Consider the following 22,576-nt stretch of genomic DNA (forward strand, 5'->3'; position numbering starts at 1 on the left):
AAAATTGTATTTAAAAAATACTTGTTATGTGGAATGGCTCTCATGGCGGGGAGGGGAAGTAAGGGAAACTGTGGTGACGTAAAAATTGAAAGACATCTATAAAAGTGTGTTTTTTAAAAGTGGAGGCCTCTGACTTCATGGGGCTTCTGAAGACTATCTGGAAAGATCTTCGAAACTGAGGTTGGTGGATTTGGAACTTCAGAGCCTGGCTTGGAAGCAGTGGAAGGAGATCCTAGGTCTAGAGCTAGAAGTGAGCTCAAAGGCCATTTAATCCCACCCCCTCATTTCTGCTGATGAAGAAACTGAGGCCCAAGGAAATTAATGACTTCCCCAAGGTCACACAGGTAGAGAGTATCACAGGTGAGATTTGAACTCAAGTCCCCAGATGGCAACATTAGCCTCTTTGCACTGTACCACACTTCCTAGTAATGGTGGCAATAATTCTAGCTCATGATTGCATTGAGCGTAAAAGGTGTGGAGTAATGCCTTGGGCATTGGACTTGGAGTCCAGAAGATCTGGGTTTGAATCACCTCAGACACTTACTAGCTGTATTATGTGGAAAAGTTGCTTCATCAATCTGCGCCTCAGTTTCCTAAATGTAAAATGAGGGGATTCGATTTGATGACCTGAAAGGACCCTTCCAGCTCCAGACCTATGATTCTGATGTTCTAGAAGGTGAGAGGTGTATGTGCAAGGAATATGTTTGGGGGACAGAGCTCTTGCAGAGGCTCCATGTGGGAGTGGGAGCTTGTATATGCCAGGGGGAGCTCAGAGCTTGGGATCTCCAGCTGGTTATTGGGACCAGATGTGAGAAAAACCATGCGCAGGGTTAGGGCAGCGTCTCAGTTACCAGTCTCCCCCACCCTTCCCTATACAGTGTACTCTGGCAGAATAGGCTTTGAAGTGGATTCTGCCTCCACACAACGCATCTCAACTAAGGGCTTCTAATCTCTGCCCAGGTTCTGTTCAGGTAAATAATGACTGGGAGGGCATGGGATGACTAAGGACATGGCTCATTGTGACCAAAGCTAATATTAATAATGACGAACAGCAAATGTATGACCATGGGCAGTGAATGAGGGTTATTATCCATAATTAAGTACGCTTCCTTGGCATCCAGAGAGGAATCAGCAAGGCTGCATCGAATGGCAAAGACATCCGAGAGTTATAGAGCTGAAAGGAATCTCAAGAGGTCACCTAACTCAAGCTCTTCACTTTACAGATGAGGAAACTGAGGCCCACAGCAGTGTGGGGCAAGGTAGGTGATTTGCCCAAGGTCACATAGCTAGTAAGAGTTAGACTTGAACCCAGATCCCCTGACTCCTGAGCCAGTGCTCTCTCCTGTGTACCATCCTGCCTCTCCAGCACCTCTGTATTCTAGAATGATGGACAGGTCCCAGGTTCTTGTGGAGAGAGTGGATTCATGCCTTATTGACAAAAGAGAAAATTCACTCATTTGTTCATTCAACAAGTCTTTATTGAATAAATATTCCATGTTTAGCACTATGCCAGACACCAAGTGTGTGTGTGTGTATGTGTGTGTGTGTGTGTATGTGTGTGCCTGTGTGTGTGTGTGTGTGTGTGTGTGTGTTGGGGGGGAGGGGAGATTTAAAAAAAAAAAAGGGAAACCAATTCAAATTAGGAAGATAAAGACACAGGACCCCAGAACAGCTAAGTAACAACCCAAAGGAATCTATGTTAACGCCAAGGGTCAGATAAAGACAGTAGATGCTCCAGAAGTCCAAGGAGCAAAATGTTCAAGCTATGGGGTGGGGTGGTCTGGGTAAGCTTCCCAGAAGAGGTGACACTCAAGCTGCTAATTGAGGGAAGGGTAGGATTGCTTGAGGCAGGGAGAAGAGATGAGAGATGTTGGGAGCACAGCAGGGGTGAAGGTTCAGAGCTAGGACTGAAATGATGGGCTTCCAGATATCAGTTTGCCCCAGTGGGCAAAAGACCATGGCCATCTCCTCACTTGAGTGAGGCCTGTGGAGAAGGGAAAAGGGGAGAGGTGATTAGAGAGGGGATTGGAGTCCCTCCATAGCTCCCCACCTCTGTCAGGGAAAGTCACAGGCTCATAGGATCAGAGCTGGAAGACACAGAGGCCATCCAGTCTAAACCCCTCTCGTCCCTGAGCTCTGCCCAATTTCTGACCTCCTCTTCCTCCCAGACTAAGACCATCTTTCTCTGGGTCTATGTGAGATGCGGTACTGTCCCTGTCAGAGGCATCTCTTCCAAGAACTCATGGTGTAATCCCACGCAACTCTCTTAGCCTCCCCAAGCATCCATTTCCTACTCTTTGAAACATACTAGATCATCTCTACAAGGTCCCCTCCAACTCCTCTGTGGCTTTCATCAAGAGAAGCATCACCTTTAGAGATCAGACTTTTCTCCTGCATCTTTTTGATCAATATTAGCTAAAGATTCATTCATTTTGTTAAAATTACTTAGTATTTTAAAATAGCCTTTATTTTCTGTTTTATCTATTTCTCCTCTAATTTTCAATATTTCCTCTTTTACTTTGTTGTTGTTCAGTCATCAGTCATGTCTGATGCTTGGTGACACCATTTGTGGTTTTCTTGGCAAAGATACTGGAATGGTTTGCCAGTTCCTTCTCCAGCTCATTTGGCAGATGAGTAAACTGAAGAAAACAGGGTTCAGTGACTTGCCTAGAGACAAACAGCTAGTAAGTATCTGAAACCCGATTTGAACTAAGTTTTCCTGCCTTTAGGCACTGTGCTCTATCCACTGTGCCACCTCACTTTCACTTACTTTGGATTTATTTGTTCATCTAATTTTTTCAATTCCAGATTCAACTCCTTAATGCCATCTTTGCCTATTTTGCTTATGTAACTTAGAGAATTTTTCCATAAAGGATTATTTTCACTGCATCCCAGAAATTTTGGTATATAGTCTCATCATTATCATTTTCTTTTTCTAAATAAAAAAAATTATTGGTATATTTTGCTTATATATCACCATCATTTCCCAAGGTATCTCTCCTTCTTTCCTTCCCAGAGAACCATCCCCTACAATACATAATGAAGATACGGAGAGAGACAAAGAGACAGAATAAAAAGTTCAACACAACAAATCAGCATACTGAGAAGCCTAATTCTATTTTTTAAAACCTTGTTCTTTTTCCCAACATTATGAATTATTGCTTGGATTTATTCTTGACCAACCCATTATTCAGAATGTCATTATTAAATCTTTTTTTTTCTTTTGTTCTCTATATTTTGTTGTGCTGTGGTCTGTCAAAGAGATATTCAGTATTTCTAGGTTGGTTTTTTTTTAACACTTATTTATCATTTCTCTGTGCCCTGGTACATAATCTATGTACATGTGGTCTTGAGAAAAAGAACCAAAATCTTTGAAATCTGTGAAAAAAAAATTCAGTTTCCTTGGTCAATTCTGTAGTTTTTTGGCTTGGTTTGTTTCTCTTCTGTTTTTAACAATTTGCTCTTTTAAGTTTACTACTCAGCCCCAGAATGGTGGCCAGACTCCAGGCTTCTCCTGGCTCTTTGGTGAATGTCTCAAGGATAAGAACTCCTTCTCTCCCACCTTTCCTCTCCCTGATAGTCAGAAGATCTGAGCTCTAATATTGGCTAGGCACTAACTCAAGGTGTGACTTTGGACATATCACTTCACTTTCTCTGGGCCTCAGTTTCCTCCTCTGAAAATGGTTTGGGCTAGATGGCCTCTCAAAAACCTTCCACTTCTAAATCCATGGTCCTATAACTAATGAGGTCCCTCTCAGCTCTGACATTCAAGGGTTCTCTCACCTTGGCAGAAAAAGGTGGGAATCGCACTTTGTCAGAGTCCTCCTTCTTCAGAGGCTTGATCAAGCAGGACCTGCGGTGGGAGAAGATCTCAAAACTCTTCTTACCGTGATAAGATCCCATGCCACTGTCACCTGCAAGGAAGCCAGAAAAGCCATGTGTGTTTGTCAGGGGGTGTGTGTGTAGCCTTGGACAGGTAGCTCACAGGTCATAGGGATGCTTTCTCTTCCCCTCTGCCCACTGTCTCTATGTCACATACATCTCCCTTCCTTTCCTTCTCCCTCTCTTCTCCATCTTCTTCCCTTTCCACCTCTCTTCTCCTCTTCCTCCTATATCTCACTCTGGGTTCTCTTCCTTTTCTGCCCCCCCCATTGGGAAGTATCCAGGTGAAATAGTGGTAACTACAACAACAACAGAAGTAATAATAATAACCACTTCTACATTTCCATTTAAGGTCTGTAATGGCTTTTATACATGTGACCTCATTTTGATCTGATCTTCACCATAACCTGGAGAGGTAATCCTCTCCATCCTAAATGGGAATGTGGCTTCTCATCCATCTTTTTTGGGGGTCCCATGGCCATATGTACTGTATTTTCTGGGGTCAGAAGGAAGGGCAAGGAATGAGCAGGAATCAGAGAGAACAGGGTCTCACCTATACCACCAAAGGGTAGAGTGTGGACATCAGCATGGGCTATCACATCATTGGCAGTCACACCTCCACTGGAAGTCTCTGCAATCATCTTCTTGATGACCTGGAAGGCAGCATCAAGATTCATTTATAAAATGGATCAGAGAGCCTCAAACCCAGTTTTGCCAGGAAAGGGGCCATAGCTGTGGGCTCAGAAGAGTGAGAGGCAGTGTGGTCCAATGGGAAGACCACTAGATTTGGAGTCTGAGGACCTGGATTTAAATCCTGGCTCTGTTCCTCCTTGGCTCTGTGACCTTGGACAAGTCCCTGTCCCTCTCTGGGCTTCCCTTGTAAGATCCCTTGCAGCTTTGACCTTCCATATTTGGTGAGCTCCCACACAACACACACTAGCTTGGGATTCCTGGGGACAGACTAACCCAGAGCTCCTGAGGACAAGAGAGAAGCAATTTCCTACTGGAAAGCAGAGAGGGGCTAGCCAGGCTACTCTGTCCTTTCCCCAGAGCCACACCCTCTCTTCCAGGCGGCAGAGGCTGCCCCTCCAAAGTGAAGGCAGGTTCACAGACAGTATGGCATAGTGGGAAGTCTGCTGAACTTGGAGAAAGAAGACCTGGATTCAAATCTAGCCTCTTCTACTTAGTAGCTTGGGCACATCTCTGAGCCTCAGTTTCCCCAACTATAAAATGAGGGGTTGGACTAGGAAGGTCTCTTCAAGCCCTAGACCTCTGATCTTGTTACTCTAGGTGAGGGAAGCTGTTGACCTACCCAGGGGTTTGGATTCCAGTGGGGGTTAAGGCTAAGAATTAGAAGTTAAAGCAAGGGCTGAGAGCCCATGTAAGATAATGAGGAATACATTAAATGTGGAGTCAGAAGAACTGGGTCCAAGTCTCCCATCAGCCAGTGGAAAGGCTCCTGGATTTGAAGTTGGAATCAGCTCTGTCAGGCACTGTGCTAAACACTTTATAGATATCATCTCATTAAATACTCACAACAACCCTGTGTGGTTGATGCTGTTATCCCCACTTGGAGGCAGATGTTAAATTACTCTCCCAAGGTCACACAGGCCAGATTTGAAGTCAGAAAAAGGAGACTCCAGGCCTCATACTCCATCCGCTGCACCACCTAGCTGCCCCAGGCTTGTAAGAACCCAGTATTGCCTTTATTACACAGCTCTGCCTTCAATGCCACACAAAGCTAGAATGGCACTCAATGTTCTGGATGCCATTCAGGTCCCAGGTGCTCTGGGGTAGAGCATTTGACTTCAGTTTGAGGAAAGGGAGCCTTGGCAGCCTGAGTGAGTGTATTGTGGGGGAGGTGAGCATAGAGAGTCAGGGGAGGGTCCCTAGTATTTGTTACCTGGTCATTGTTAGAAAACACATAGAGAGCCAAGGGCTTGGGCCGCTCATTGATGAACTGGATGGCTTCGTCCAGGCTCTTCACACAGATGATGGGGAGAACAGGCCCAAAGATTTCTTCCTGCATCACCTGAGACCTTGGGTCAACATCAGTGAGAATGGTGGGGGCTACAAAGACCGAGAAACAAAGCAGGTACTGGAGTAAGAAACCCTGGGGTTCCCCCATTCTTCACTCCTGCACAGCCCACCCAGACACACCCAGCCAGCTAGCCTTTCAAAGCACTTTCTCAACCAATAACCAATAATACATTGGCGAGTGTGGCCGAGTGGGTAGAGAATTGACCTTGGAATCAGAAAGACTCGTCCCTCTGCCGCATGCTGCTGGCTTGGTGACCCTGGGCAAGTCACTTAACTTCCTAATGGTTCAGTCAGTCAATCAACTAGCTATTATTAGGCATCACCTATGTGCTAGGCACTAAACTTAGGGATAGGGGTACAAAGAAAGGGAAAAAAACCCATCAAGCCACACCCTCCAGGAGCTCACAATCCAGTGGAGGAGACATACGAAAACAATTATGTTTCATTAGATTGTAAGACCCTTGAGGGCAAGGACTCTCTTTCATCTCCTTTTGTGTCCTGTTAGCACAGGGCCTGGCACAGAGTAGGTGCTTAATAAATTTTTATTGCATTATATTTTTACTTTATGGAAACAAGATCTAGACAGAGTAAATGGAGGGAAGGGGAATCTCAGAGGGGCGGTACTAAGGATGAAGGAAGACTAGGAAAGTGTTCTTGTAGAAGGTGGGATTCTAGCTGAGACTTGAAGGAATCCCAGAGGTAGAGAAGAGGAGGAAGAGCATTCCAGGCACAGGAGGCCGCCAGGGAAAATGCCCAGAGTTGGGGAGTGGGGTATCATGAGTAGGGAATATATGGAGGTGAGTGTCTCTGAATCGAATGGTACAAGGAAGGAGGAAGGTGTAAAAAGACCAGGAGGGTAGGCTGTCCCAGGCACTCTCTAAACTGATGTCACAGAGGGGGCTGTGAACAATCCCAGATGCTGTCCCAAACAGCCTGCCAGCATTCCCCAACATCTGTCTGTTGGATTCTGAGATGACCGTGACAACAAGGCAGATCTCCAACTGTGCCTTGGGGGCCCCTTCATCTTTTTCCATCTCCCTGCCAGCAACAGCATCAAGGAAGTCAGACTGGGTGAGCCCACAGGGGATGCTCTGGAGACCTCAAGCCAATGCGGACAACATTAAAAACAAACAAAAAAGGGGTGGGGGTTTGAAATAAAAGACATAGGTCCATGGATTTCTTGTGGCCTGAGTTGAGTATTATGAGCGCTGAGTCACCTGTTCCCAAGCTTCTACCCACAGAAAGAGAAACAAACTCTGGGGAAAATAACTCCACCGCCCCACCCCACCCCCCATCTGTCCTGAATTAATTAAAGAAATCAAGTGCAAAGCCCAGGCAGCACAGGTTAAGGGTCCTACAGTGGGGGCACACAGGAGAATACTAAGGGTGCAGCCAGGGTAGGAAAAGGGGGATGTGGTATGGGGTGCAAAAGTAGAAGGATGAAGTACTTGGAGTCAGAGGAAGTGGGTTGGCCTGGCTCTGAAGTCTGCCACTTCTGTGACCTTAGGGAATATAATTCCTCTCCCTGAGCCTCAGTTTCCTCTCCTGTAAAATGAGAGGTTGGGGAGGCACAGTAGTATGTTGGAAATTTCAAGCCCTGGATTCAGAATCATGGATCCTAGGTGGTCCCTCCTCTTGAAGAAATCTAAGAGGGATGGGAACTGAGCCTGGTGGGAGCCAGCTCTGCATTGTGGTGGAAGCCCAATGGATACTTCTGTACTCCTCCCCGTCCATGCCCTCAGTGTGATCAGCCTCAAGATCCCAGCCAAGTTTTTGTACCTTCTGCCTCATTTCTGCCGTGGGGCTGTGTGGACACAGGAAGACACTGCTTCTGGAAGAGGCTGGACGGACCTACACACATGTGTTTATGTAACCTAACCTTCCTTCCTTTTCCTCCTGTCCACTTCCCCCTCTAAACCCCACCCTGGGCCAACCAATGCCCCTTATGTGAGCAGTCTAAGATGGAAAGAATTTGCTATTAAGAATGCCCTTGGCTATATCCCAAAGAGATCAAACAAATGGGAAAAGGACCCACATGTACAAAAATATACATAGCAGCTCTTTTTGTGGTGGCAAAGAATTGGAAATTGAGAGGATGCCCATCAATTGGGGAATGGCTGAGCAAGTTGTGGTATATGAATGTAATGGAATACTATTGTGCTATAAGAAATGATGAACAGGCTGACTTCAGAAAAACCTGGGAAGACTTATATGGTCTGATGCTGAGTGAAGTGAGCAGAACCAAGAGGACTTTGTACACAATACTAGCCACGTTATGCAATGACTAAGAATGTTAAACTGAACCCTTCTCAGCATTACGAGGATCTAAGACATCTCCAGAGGCCTTGGGATGGAAAATGCTGTCCACATCCAAAGAAAAAACTATGGAAGTCGAATTGCTCTCACTTATTTTTACCTTCTGTTGAGTTTTGTTTCATCTTTCTGATGGTTCCTCCTATTGGTTTTAATTTTTACTTACAACTTCACCAATGTGGAAAATACGTTTAATGGGTATGTAAATGTAAAGCCTATGTCAGATTGTGCATGATCTTGGGGAGGGTGGGGGGGAGAAAAAGGGAGAAAAATTTTCAACTCAAAAGCATATGTAAAAAAAAAACATTTAAAAAAAATTTTTAAAAAATAAAAATTTAAAATGAAAAAAAAGGAATGCCCTTGGAGGGGGGGAGGGGCAACTAGATGGCACAGTGGATAGAGCACAGGTCCTGGAATCAGGAGGACCTGAGTTCAAATTTGGATTCAGACACACAACACTTACGAGCTGCGTGACTCTGGGCAAGTCACTTAATCCCAAATGCCTCCCCCCCCAAAAAAAAAAAAGAATGCCCTTGGGGCAGCTAGGGGACCCAGTGGATAGAGTACTAGCCCTGAAGTCTGGAGGACCTGAGTTCAAATTCAAGCTCAGACACTTACTAGCTGTGTGACCCGGGGCAACCCCGGGGCAAGTCACTTAACCCTGATTGCCTCAAAAAAAAAATTCCCTTATAAGAAAGAACTAACAAGCACACATATTTCCCCATGGAATGTAAGCTTCTCAAAGACAGAACTTGGTTTTGTTTTTGTGCTTGTCACATGGGCATAGGAATAGGGAACAGATCTGCAATTTCATTAGTATTGAGAATTCCTCCGAGGGAAAGAAACTTTTCTACTTGCTCAGTTATTAGTCTTAGAAAGTCACTGAAAAATAAGAGGCTAAATGAGTTGCCCTGGGCCACACAGCCATTATTCAGGTCTTCTGGCTCCAAGGACAGCTTTGTGTCCATAACACCTTGATGCACAAAGTAGGTTCATAAATGATTGACTGCCTGATGAATTGAAATGTTGAGTTGGGTTATGGGAACACTGACTGGACTGGTCAAGCATCAAGATAGATGGCAGGACAAGAGACAGAGACAGAGACAGAGAGAGAGAGAGAGAGAGAGAGAGAGAGAGAGAGAGGGAGAGAGAGAGAGGGAGAGAGAGAGAGGGAGAAACAAAGAGGGGGAAGAGAGAGAGAGGGAGGGAGGGAGAGGGAGACAGAGACAGAGAGACAGAGAGATAAAGAGAGAGGGAGAGAGAGAGAGGGAGAAAGAAAGAGGGGGAAGAGAGAGAGAGGGAGGGAGGGAGAGGGAGACAGAGAGGGAGGGAGGGAGAGGGAGACAGAGAGACAGAGAGACAGAGAGAGAGGGAGAGAGAGAGAGACTTTCATCTTTGCAATACTTAGATCTGTTCTCAGACAATTAAGTAGCACCACACCCCAATTTCTAGGTCATCTAAAGGGGCAGAGATATCTAACCCATTTGCGCTGAACATTGGTGCCAAAGTCATCCTTTCTATCAGCTGGTCCTGGCACTTCCAGAAAACCTGCCTTGGCCTTAAGAAAATGGAGATTCCACCACAAAAGGAAAACAAAACAACAAAAACAAAACCCTGCTGATTCTCTAAGGGCTCAACCAAATGCTTAATCCTTCAGCTCCCTCCCTCCTATCCTGCCCAAAGCCACAGTCACAGGGCAGGGGGTAGAAATAGGCCAGGCCTGGAGGGCAACAGCACCAAGGACCACACTGGGGGGGGGCAGAGCTGCCCCCATCTCAGCCCCCCTCAACACAATCAACCAACGTTAATTAAGCACCTGCCTAAATACTACGCAATTAAAAACACAAACTTACCTCTTCACAGTAAAGGGAAAGCGAAGGACAGTGAGAACCCACCTATATAGCGAGAGGCCTCATCTCCATTCCCTCCATATGCCACCTTCTGTCCCTCAATTAAGCTCATCACCCTTTTGAAGTGACGGCTGTTGACCATTCTTCCATAGTCATGAGAACTTTTGGCATCATCTCCATAGAATTCCTTTGGGAAAGAAGCATGGTGTTAAAAGAGTTCATGATCAAATGCACAGAAACTCATTTTTCAATAGTTCAGATACAAAAACCACTCCTTAAAATGCTGATTTTGTAGAGGGGGCCCTGACCTGCATTGATAGAGAGTGTTCGCTCACCTGGAATTTCCTTCTACTCAATGAAATCACAGGTCCAGGCCCCATCCCTATTCCTAGGATGTAAGTTCCTTGAAAGCAGGAAGTGACTCTGACTTTTTCTATTTGTAACCCCAGTGCATGTGGCACATTGTAAGCACTTAGTAAATGCTTTTATTTCATTCATTCATTTGTTCATTCATCTATTTATTCCTTCATAGAATAGTTGTGTAGCTGTGGACCCAATTTCAGTGAATGTCTGTAGCTGCTAAGAATAACTGAGGATTTAGAGCTGAAAGGAACATTATTTATCACCCAGTCCAACCCCCTCACTTTACAGATGAGGAAACTGACGCCTAGAGTTGTGACCAAGTTCACATAGGTAGTAAGACTCCAAGGCAGAAAAGTGGTCTTTCTCCTAGGTTCCCTGCCTTTCAGGAAGAGAATTCATTCTTCCCATTCCTTCTTGATTATAATGCAATAGCCAAGGCTTATTTCTTGTTTTCCAGCCTTCATTAAAGTGTGTGACTTTGGAGGAATTACTTTATCTCTCTGGGGTGCAGGTATCTATTTATCTGTCTGCCTATCTATCTCTCTATCCATCCATCTATTATCTATCTATCTTCCTATATGTCTCTATCATCTATGTGTCTATTCAATCATCTACCTACCAGACTATTTTTCATTCTATCTATCCTTGTATCCATCTATCACCTACCAATCTATCTTTGTATCCATCCATCTGTCAATCCTTCTAGCTATCCATATATCTATCACTCTATCCTATCCATCCATCCATCCATCCATCTATCTATCTATCTATCTATCTATCTATCTATCTATCTATCCATCTATCCTTCTATCTTCTATGTATCTACATATCTATTTAATTATGTATCCTTTTCCTGCCTATGTTTCTTTCTATTTATCTTTCTATCCATCTATCTACCTATTATCTACCCGTCTGTCTGTCTATCCATCTACTTACCTCACTATCTACTCATCAAGTCACTTACTCTCCCTCAATCTCAGTTTCCTGACCTGTAAAATAAAGATAATGACGATGTCCGTCTCCCTGGACTGTCATGAAGCTCAGGTGAGATAATATACATAAAATGCTTTGCAAACTGTAAAGTATCATATAAACATGAGCAACCATTGTTATCTTGGAGGACAACTATCCTCTCCCTTTGTTGTCTTCTCTTTAGGACACACGTGTCCATGTCCTTCATGTAGGTCTGAGTCAACTCATAATTCTGATCTCTGCCCTCTGGACTCATTTCAGTTCAACACCCTTTCTGAGGAAAGCCCACCTCATTTGGGACTCTGCACTAAAACCAACATTGCAGTTGTGGTCTGAGCAGGCAGGGGTCAAAGCAAGATAATCACTTCCCTCATTCTAGGCTTTGATCTTCTAATAATGTTTAATGTCACATTAGCACTAACAATGCCACATCCCACTACTGATTCATACCAAGACTGCAGCCAGCTTTAAAAAAAAAAGTCTGTTTGAAATGTCAAAGCTCTATCCTATATTGGTGCTAAAGGTATTCCCATTAAATGTCTTTTCTGTGGAAAAAATCAATGTTGGAGGGGCTGTGGAAAGATGGGCACACGGAGATACTACCAGTGGAACTGTGAATTGATCCAACTTAAAAGTAACAAAGAAAGTAACTAAAATTCCCATGTCTTTGACTCAGAGATCCCATGACTGGGCATGGAATTTAAGGAGGTCAGACACCAAGGAAAGGTTCCACAGGTGCTAGAATATTCATAGTACTTTTTGTGGCAACAAAAAACATGGAAACATAGTGGGTGCCCATTGATTAGCAGCTGGCTAAATGTGCCACCTTCTGCATGAAGCTTTTCTTGGGTCCCTCTAGGTGATGGTGTCTTCCCCTCCACCATTGTATCGTCTTTGTAGCCGCAGCACCCAGCCTTGTGTCTGATACACAGTAGGCACTTAATAAATGTTTGCTGATTGGTATAAGGAATTACAACTGTGAAGAATTCAGAGAAGCATGCAAAAACTTACATGCACTGATGCAGAGCAAGGGGTGAGGAGAAGCAGGAAATAACACACACAATGATTATGACAATACGAAAGGCAAGAACAGGGGCAGCCAGGTGGCACAGTGGATAGAGAGAGCACCACGTCTGGAGTCAGAAGGACCTGAGTTCAAATCTGGTCTCCGACACTTATTACTTGTGCAACTCTGGGGCAAGTCATTTACCCATGTTTGCCTCAGTTTCCTTATCTATAAAATGAGGATCATGATAGTACCTACCTCTCAGGGTTATTGAGACCTGTGTAATTATAATGAACAAACTTGGCTTTTCTTTTGGAGGACAGTGGAGAAGATGTATGTAACTCCTTTTGTTGTAAAGACAGGAAGTCCCCAATTCATGGGGTCAGAATTCCTGGCTTCCCTCAAGACCTAGCTCCTGCACCACCTTTTGCAGGCTCTTCCTGGCTGTTAATGCTTTCCCCTCTAAAGTTACCTCCTATTTGGAGACACCTAGTTTGAAAGAGTACTGGGTGTGGAGTCAGGAAGACCTGAGTTCAATTTGAGCCTCAGACACCTACTAGTTATATGACCTTGGGCAAGACATTTAACCTCTGTCTGCCTCAGTTTCCTCAACTGTAAAATAGGGATCATCATAGCACCTGACTCCCAGAGTTATTGTAAGGATCAAATGAAATTATATCTGTTAAGTGCCTGGCACATAATAGGTACTTAATAAATACTTCCATTATGTTTTATTGACTTCACAATGGGTGTCTCATTGCTTACCTTCTTAAAAGGTAGGGGAAGGGCTAGAGTGAGAGATAGAATTTAGAATTCAAAAATTATTAAAAGAATGTTTAAAAAAAGAAAAGCACATTCATTTTATATCATATATGTGCTTCTTTCTTTCCATGCTCTACTCTGTTAGAATGTGAGCTCCTTGAGGGCAAGAGATGTTTTTTACCTTTCTTCCTCTCTCCAACACTTAGCAGAGTGCCTGGCACCAAAAGATTCATCCCTTCTGAGAGCACACACCTGTATCCATGCTCACTCTCTACTACCACCACTCAGAGGGTCTGTGAGGCAGGACCAAGTGATTTCACAGTCCTCCACTCACCTTCAGCGTTTTTTTAATCTTCTCCACTACTTGGCCTTGCAGAGCAGGATCACAGAGGATGTAGTCTGGAGCCAAACAAATCTGGCCACAGTTCATAAACTTCCCCCAGGTGATACGTCTAGAGAAAAAATAAATTGCAAGAAAATCAAGAACATTCCCACCATGAATAATGAATAGGGATGCTATGTGTTTTTCATTTGCTGGGAATGCTGGAAGAAGTCACAACACTGGCTTCTGGAGGACACAATACAGCCCTAGTTATTGAAAAATAATCTTCCATATCCTGCTTGGTTTTCCATTCTCAGGGTAGAGGCACTTTGCCCGATCAGCAGCTGTAGGATGCAGGGCATGGTACCCCACCCTCCCCCAGTTCATGAGGATGGCAGCAGGGACAGAAGGCCCAGTAGCATCTTCCAGATGGGGTAGGATTGCAACACAAGGCAAGAGGATCATGGGAGAAGAGTCAAGTGGTAATTTACATGGAATGTTCAGTCTACACCTCCCCCACATCAAGACAACTGGCTAGAAAGAGTAGCATTCAGGAGGCCACCTGTTCAACACTCATGGCCCTAGATGCACCACTTTCCCCAACAGAGATGGTAGAACTTGACAGTTGGTTTAATGGTCTGTCAATACACCCAGAATCTATGAGGGCTGCCCACTGCTCTCTCACCTACATGGGCCAGTTAGGTTTATCTGTGCCTTGGCAGTACACCTGAATGAAAAACAAAATGTTCCACGTGGTGCCATGTATGGATGCCACAGGCTCCTAGGACTTAGGACAAGAAGGGACCTTAGAGGTTGTCTAGCCCAACTCCATCATTACACAAAGAAGGAAGCGAGGTTCAGAGGGGGTGAAATGACTTGCCCAAGGTCACCTAGATAATAAGTAGCAACGCCAGGCCTTCTTGACTCTAAACCCCTCAGATTTTCTACTATTCCACAGTTGCTTCAGTCTATGACTGTACTCACCAACATTGGTTTTTCCAAACCTAAATACTCCTCCCTGGTCAACCCTTCCATTATGTGTTGTCTCTTCCTATTAGAACATGAGCTCATTGAGCACAAGGATTGTCTTCACTTTTGTTATTGTATTCCCACTACAAAGCTTAGTGCTTGACACACAGTATCTCCTGCATTTTCATTCATTCATTCATTCATTCATTCATTCATTCATTCAGTGATACTATGACTCAAGTTGCTCCTTGGGCTTCTTCCAACTCCCATAGTCTCCAGTAGTCTGTGGTTCTCTGATATCCAGTCTCACCTGCAGGCAATGTCAAGGTCACAGTCCTTATCAATGTAACAGGGACTCTTCCCTCCCAGTTCCAGGGTCACTGGGGTCAGGTGCTTGGCCGCAGCTGTCATGATAATCTTGCCCACTCCTGTGCTCCCAGTAAAGAGGATGTGGTCAAATTTCTCCTTCAGCAATTCTGTGGTCTCAGGAACACCACCATTAATAACTGGAAACAGGTCCTGCCATGAAAACATACTGAGATCAGTCAGGAAATACTGTCTGTCTTGAGACTCAGATGGTCCAGTGGGGAAAGCTCTAGCTTTGGCATCAGAGGAGCCAAATGGCCTCAGAAGTCCCTGCCATCTCCAAATCTGTGCTCCTCTGATCCCTTGGCTGGAATATTATCCCTGCTTTGTTTCCCACTTCTCCATCATGGCCCCAGGAGCCTCATCTTCATGCAAGACCTCATCAGCTGTGGTACTGATGCTTCATCATCTGTCTTCTGATGAGAGGACAGGGTGATGAACTCCTCCCCAAACCTCCATTTAAGGAGGGGGCCCAGGCAAAGCATCTTTCCATTTCCCACTCAGTGAGACTCCTTTGGATTTCTCCATCCTGCCCCAGTGCTGGCTGCCTTCCTCTCCCCAGCCCCGCCTCAGCCTGTCTGACCTGTCTTTTGAACTTCCCTTAGGTGTTGTCTTCCCTCATTAGATTGTAAGCTCCCTGAGGAAAGGGGCCGTCTTTCTTCTTGCTATTTGTATCTCCAGTACTTAGTACAGTACCCTGACACATAATAGGCATATAAGAAACGTTTATTGACCCTGGATACCTTTCCACAGGCAGATAACCAAACAGATGCCCTCCCCATCTGGTGCCACCTGGCTTTCTAGTTTTATTCCCTGCTAATTCACTTCATAACCACAGTCAAATGACATCATCTTTCTTATCCTTGTATGTTTACTCAAAGTATTCCCTATCCCTGGAATTCTCCTTCCACCTCAATTCATTCTTAAATTCTGATCCATCATAAGGGAAGAATTTATGAGCAAACAAGAGATAGAAAGCATTATGAGATGTAAAATGGGTGATTTTGGTTAAATCAAATTAAAAAGGGCGTGTACACATAAAACCAAGATGCAGCTAAGATTAGAAAGAAAGCAGAAACTGGAGGAAATTTTTTTTTACAGCAAGTTTCTCTTATAAAGGCTTCATTTCTCAAATAGAGAATTGAGTGGAATTGATAAGAATACAAATCATGTCCCAATTGATAAATGGCCAAAGAATATGAACAGGCAATTTTCAGAAGAAATCAAAGCTACCTATAGCCATATGACAAAATGCTCTAAATCACTATTGGTTAGAGAAATGCAAATTATAACAGTCCTGAGGTCCCACCTCACACCTATCAGACTGTCAAATGTGAGAGAAAAAGAAAATGACAAATGTTGGAGGGGACCTTTAAAATTGAGATACTAATGCACTATTGGTGGAGTTGTTATCTGATTGAACCATTCCTGAAAGCAATTTGGAAATATGCCTGAAGGGCATACCCTTCATACCCTTCATATGCATTTCCTTCAATCTAGCAATATCATCACTAGGTCTGTATCCCAAAGAGTTGTTTTAAAGGGAAAAAAAACCTATTTGTACAAGGGTATTTACAGTAGTTCTTTCTGTGGTGGTAAAGAATTGGGAAATTGAGGGAATGTTCATCAATTGGGGAATGGCTGAACAAGTTGTGGTATATAAATATGATGTAGAATAATATTGTGCAATAAGAAATGATGAGCAGGATGATTTTAGTAATATCTAGAAAAACACATATGAACTGATGCAAAGTGAAGTGAGCAGAACCAGGAGAACATCATACACAGTAACAGCAATGTTGTAACAATCAGTTGTAAATTATGTAGCTATTCTCAGCAATACAATGATCCAAGATAATTCCAAAGGACCTATGTTTTATCCTCCCATTAATCTGTTAGCTCATTGAAGGCGGGAGCTCTGTCTTTAGAATTCATTTTTCTTGTAGCACCTGGAACACTTTGTTGAAACACTTAGCACTTTCCTGAAACTTAAGGAATAAAATTGAATGGTTGTGAGCCATTGTACAGAAGTATTGGGGGTGGGGTGGGATGGGGAGGGTGGACATGGGGAACCACTGGTTCTGCGACCCAGAGACCCCATTGTTATTTCTACTAGTTAGGGAATGTGGCAGAATGAAGGAGAAAGGCAAACCCTGAGTCTCCTTCCTTCTCCCCAGCCCTCTCCTTTACTAATAGGAAGAGCAAGTATGGAAGAATGTGGTTTGGTGTGGGGGACAGGACACTGAACTGGAAATCAGAGGCAACTGGTTAGCTGTGTGATCTCAGACAAATCGCTTTCTCTCTCTGGGCCTCAGTTTCCTGCTCTCTAAAATGCCTGGAGTATAGGGTTATGGCTGGAAGAGATCTTAGACATCATTCTAGACTAAACCCTCACTTTACAGAGGAGTAAATTGAAGCCCAGACAAGTTATGTGATTGGCCTGAGGTCACAAAGATAGCAAGTGACAGGTGGGGGGACTGTCAATTAGACAAAAGCCCAGGAAGTGCTTAGAACTGACTTGGGAAGAGAGGCAGAGTCAAGATGGCGGAGTGAAAGCAGTGACTTGCTTGAGCTCTCCTCCAAACCCCTCCAAATACTCATAAAAAATGGCTCTAAACAAATTCTGAAGCAGCAGAACCCACAAAAAGACAGAGTGAAACAAATTTCCAGCCCAAGACAACCTGGATGATTGATCAGAAAGGTGTATTGCACCGGGCTGGGAGCACAGCGCAGTGCAGCATGGGTGTGCAGGCCACAGCAAACCTGGAGCCGGCCTCAGAGGACTGAATCACGGGCAGCTGTGGAGGTTTCCAGACTCCTCAATCCACCAATGCCAAAGACAACTTAGAAGGTCAGTGGGAAAAGTCTGTTTCTATCGGTGCCTGAGAAAGGAAGGCTGGGTCTCAGCTCCATTCCCCAAGAGCGTGGCCCTTGGGGGGGGCAGCTGCTTCCTGAGCTTCCGGCCCACAGACTGAGGGGGAATCCAGTGGCTGATCAGAGAGGGACTGCAGGGATCTCTTTGCAAGTGCTGAGGCAGGAATCTTGCTTTGCCCGTGTTTGGATCTGGGCCACAGTTTTGGGCAGCAGTGCTAGGGTGAGGAGGAGCGCTGGCTTGGTGGAGCTTGTAGTGGTTGTGCAGAGGAGCCCCTCCTCACAATTACAGGACAGAAAGGAGTACTTGTAGTCGCAGGCCAGGAAAGGAGTAAACACCTCGCCCCTTATCATATCACCTTGGAAGAACTGAAAATTTACGGGTCCCTACAAGTATCTCTGAAAACAGCTTGGGACAGTACATTCTCCACATTGGAAGCAGACTCTTACCTTAACAAAGAGTTTAAAACTCAAGTAATTGTCCGGATCATGAGCAAGCAGCACAAAAAGAGTCAGACTATATTATCTTACTTTGGTGAAAAAGAAGACCAAAATATACAACCAGAAGAAGACAACAAAGTCAAAGCCCCTACATCCAAAGCCTCCAAGAAAAATATGAATTGGTCCCAGGCCATGGAAAAGATCAAAAACAATTTTGAGAAGCAAGTAAAGGAAGCAGAGGAAAAACTGAGAGTGATGCTAAAGGAGACCCCCCAAAATACTGAAGAAAATAACACCTTAAAAAATAGCCTAACCCAAATGGCAAAAGAGGTCCAAAAAGCCAATGAGGAGAAAAATGCCCTAAAAAGCAAAATTGGCCAGATGGAAAAGGAAGTCCAAAAGATTACTGAAGAAAATACTTCCTTAAAAATTAGAATAGAGCAATTGGAAGATAGTGACTTTATGAGAAATCAAGACACTGTAAAACAAATCCAAAAGAATGAAAAATTAGAAAACAATGTGAAATATCTCATTGGAAAAACAACTGACCTGGAAAATAGATCCAGGAGAGAGAATTTAAAAATTATTGGACTATCTGAAAGCCATGATCAAAAAAAGAGCCTAGACATCATCTTTCAAGAAATTATCAAGGAAAACTGCCCTGATATAGTAGAACCAGAGGGCAAAATAGAAATTGAAAGAATCCACAGATCTCCTCCTGAAAGAGATCCCCAAAGGAAAACTCCTAGGAATATTGTAGCCAAATTCCAGAGTTCCCAGGTCAAGGAGAAAATATTACAAGCTGCCAGAAGGAAACAGTTCAAGTACTGTGGAAACACAATCAGGATAACACAAGATTTAGCAGCTTCTACATTAAAGGACCGCAGGGCATGGAATATAATATTCAGGAGGGCAAAGGAGATAGGATTACAACCAAGAATCACCTACCCAGCAAAACTGAGTATAATCCTTCAGGGGAAAAAATGGTCATTCAGTGAAATAGAGGACTTTCAAGCATTCTTGATGAAAAGACCAGAGCTGAATAGAAAATTTGACTTTCAAATACAGGACTCAAGTGGAACATGAAGAGGTAAACAGGAAAGAGAAATCATAAGAGACTTATTAAGATTGAACTGTTTACATTCCTGCATGGAAAGATGATATTTATAACTCATGAGACCTTTGTCAGTATCAGGGTAGTTGGAGGAAAAAAATTATATGTATGTATATGTAGATAGATAGAGGGCACAGGGTGAGCTGAAGATTAAGGGGTCATATCTGGAGAATAAAATTAAGGGATGAGAGAGGATTATACTAGGAGAAGAAGAAAGGGAGAGGTAGAATGGGGTAAATTATCTCACAAAAAAAACAGAAAAGTCTCTTACAGTGGAAGGGGAAATGGGGGAAGGTGAGAGGGAATGAGTGAATCTTACTCTCATAGGATTTGGCTTAAGGAGGGAATAACATACACATTCAACTGGGTATGGAAATCTGTCTTACCCTACAGGAAAATAGGGGGGAAGGGACAAGAGAGCAGGGGGATGATAGAGAGGAGGGCAGATTGGGAAAGGGGTTAATCAGAAGTAAATACTTCTGAGGAGGACAGGGTCAAAAGAAAGAATAGAATAAATGGGAGGGCAGGATAGGATTAAGGGAAATAGAGCTAGTTTTTCACAACATTTCTACTATGGAATGTGTTTTGCATAACTGCACATGTACAACTTATATTGAGTTGCTTGCCTTTTCAATGAGGGTGGGTGGGGAGGGAGGAAGAGAGAAAATTTGAAGCCTAAAGTTTTAAAAATACATGTTTATAAAAAATGTTTTCACAAGCTACTGGGAAATAAATATGGGAAATGGGGTACAGAAGTCTATCCTGCCCTACAGGAAAATAGAAGGGGAAGGGGATAAGAGAAGGGGAGAGAGATAGAAGAGAGGACAGAGTAGGGGAAGGGATATTCAGAATGCATGACATCTTGGGGTGGGGGGGAGAGGGGAGATGGGGTGAAAATTGGGAACTCAAAAACTTGTGGAAGTGAATGTTGAAAACTAAAAATAAATAAATTTATATAAAAAAATTAAATTAAATTAAATTAAATTAAAAAAAAGAACTGACTTGGGAGGCACAAAGTTTAGATGAGATAGAGTCCCTCCCCTCCAGGTCTTACCAACTAGGAGGGGCCTAGGAGACAGCTGGGGTCCCTCAGCTCTGCAGGAATTACTTGCTCCATCCCCCCTTCCAATTCTGCCCATGTGACTTCCAAGAGCCAATTCTTTCCCCTACAGAGAAGGTTTGGGGCTGAGACTCACCTTGTCCAGGTACTGAGGGAGCAATGTGGCCAAGAGGATGGCTGTTTGCTCACTTAACTCAGAAGGCTTGAGGACTACAACATTGCCTGTAGGATACAAGAAAACACACCTTCACCTGATATGGTTTGAGAGCTTCAGGGACCCCCCAAGGACTGAAGTACAGGACAGGATTGTTTGGAATGAATTCATGGACTCAAGCAGTCTTGCAGTTAGGTGGCTAAAAGTTCATTATAATGCTAATATTATGGGCAGAGCTCCTTAAGGAATTCTGCCAAAGTGGGCAGAGCTCCTTAGGAAATTTGCAAGCTAACAAGAATGATACTAAAGCTTATATAGTAAAAGTAGTGGGTTAAGTACCAGTTACACTAATTAGGGGATAACATACAATCTTGGTCACAGACTTCATTCATTATTGGAAACCAGGGAGGGAGTTTCTTAAGAAGTGTGGGAGTGTATTTTTGCTGTTATGTCTGTAACAAAATAGCTTGGGGAGTTGATGTCTATAAGCTGACCTCTGGATCACATATGATAATTGTGGCATTCAGTATATGACAGTTTTGTTAACACAAGATAATCTTGTTTATACAAGGGCAATTCTACAGAGGGCAGCTTGTCCTCATAACAGGCAGAGATAGTAAGACGGTGCTCCTCATTATGCCTGCTAATGAGTTATTGCCAGAGATAAGATCTTTGGACTAGGGAAAAAACTGTCAGGGACAGTGTTTTCAGGCTAGGAAGTGGGGTCTGAGTACAAGTACCTAAGCACCCTATCATGGAGTGTCATGCCCGATTCCAGCACTCCATGAATGCAAAAGCCATAGTATTGCCTTAGCCCCTCCATATCAAGCTATCACCAGCACAGGGAAAATCCAGCTTCTGGCACCTCTGAGGGAGAGAGGTACAGGCTTCCTTTCCATAGAAACCACAATTCCATTCCCCAGCCTCCTGGTCCTCTCTTGACCTGAACCCCCAGGGTCAGAGATCAGAGACCACATCGAACCATGTGCACACACATCAGCATGTCTGCATGCACGTACGTGTGCATAGAAACCCACAGATGTGTGTCACACCTGCCTAATGTTGTGCTAGGGTTTGCTTGGACCCAGATCTTGTCCTCCAGACCTAACTAAGCCCTCTATCCTCACCATAGTCGCCCTACTCAGACCATGAGCCCCAATCTTTCCCCTACATGTCATTTCTTTTGAAAGATGAAGGGATCGTTAATAATAATAATTAGCGGACTCAACTATTTCAGGTCTAAGCGACCTTAGACTAATCACTGTCTTATTTGGGACTCAGTCTCCTTATCTGCAAAATAAGGGGATGGGCAGGCTACATGACCTGTGAGGTCCCTTCCAACTTTAAAACTCTGATCTTATGAAACTGCTGGGTGAGTCACCAGTGATGTAGTCAGAAACCACACAGGATGGTCTCCTAAAACACTTAGTATGCTAGATGAGACTACAGATAAGGCTTCTAACTCACGAACTGAGTCTCATATCCAGTTTGATCATGAATCTTATCGCAGTTTGACTGAATGGACCAATTCTCTTAGTGATGGGGTGCAGTGGACTATCCTGAGGCTATTTCTAGGGAACGATCCACAAGGAGCCCTCCTTCCTCCCAGCACAAAACACAAGATTTGGAGTCAGAGGACTTGGGTTCAAATCACTCAACCTCTCTGGGCCTCAGTGTCTTCATCTGTAAAACGGGTTCAGTTAGATGGGCTCTGAGGTCCCTTGTAGCTGTAAATCTAGAAGCCTATCTATCATCCACAAGAAAGTTTTCCCCACCTGCAGCAATGGCGCCCACCAGAGGCTGGATGGACAGAATGAAGGGGTAGTCCCAGCTCCCAATGATTAGAACCACACCCAGTGGTTCTGAGTGGATGTAGGCCTGTCCATCCTTTGTATTATCGTTCTTCTCCACAGGCTCATCCAGGATCCACTGGGGAAGGTTGGCGAGCGCATACTTGACCTCTTCGAAGGCATAAGTGCACTCTTCATAAAGTGCACACCACTTGCTCTGTAAAGATAATGGCATTCAGGGTGAGATCACAGGCTCCAAACCTCAGACCCCCTCTACCCCAATCTTATTTTACACAACGAT

The 22,576-nt window shown here is 44.0% G+C and overlaps 1 protein-coding gene across 1 annotated transcript; it reads right to left on the reverse strand.

Annotated features, from left to right (window-relative positions):
* Positions 1-1,591: 1,591 nt before the first annotated feature.
* Positions 1,592-20,549, reverse strand: LOC110222151 (aldehyde dehydrogenase, dimeric NADP-preferring-like). Its single transcript, XM_021007019.2, has 8 exons — positions 20,468-20,549; positions 14,790-14,998; positions 13,523-13,640; positions 10,131-10,272; positions 5,786-5,952; positions 4,436-4,535; positions 3,784-3,914; positions 1,592-1,984 (listed from the first exon to the last, which is right to left on the reverse strand). The coding sequence occupies exons 2-8, from the start codon at positions 14,888-14,890 to the stop codon at positions 1,970-1,972; spliced, it is 774 nt and encodes a 257-aa protein (XP_020862678.2). The 5' UTR covers positions 14,891-14,998; positions 20,468-20,549; the 3' UTR covers positions 1,592-1,969.
* Between the last annotated feature and the right edge of the window lie 2,027 nt (positions 20,550-22,576).

This window comes from Phascolarctos cinereus, unplaced genomic scaffold, assembly GCF_003287225.1.
Source record: "Phascolarctos cinereus isolate Bilbo 61053 unplaced genomic scaffold, phaCin_HiC Scaffold_5;HRSCAF=322, whole genome shotgun sequence".
Taxonomy (NCBI): Eukaryota; Metazoa; Chordata; class Mammalia; order Diprotodontia; family Phascolarctidae; genus Phascolarctos; species Phascolarctos cinereus.

Coding starts and splice junctions, on each gene's coding strand:
- LOC110222151 (XM_021007019.2), bottom strand. CDS start 14,890: ATGACAGCTGCGGCCAAGCACCTGACCCCAGTGACCCTGGAACTGGGA. Junction 4,536..5,785: donor TGTTTTCTAACAATGACCAG/GTAACAAATACT, acceptor GCTGCCTTCCAG/GTCATCAAGAAGATGATTGC. Junction 3,915..4,435: donor TCTACCCTTTGGTGGTATAG/GTGAGACCCTGT, acceptor GCTTCCTTGCAG/GTGACAGTGGCATGGGATCT.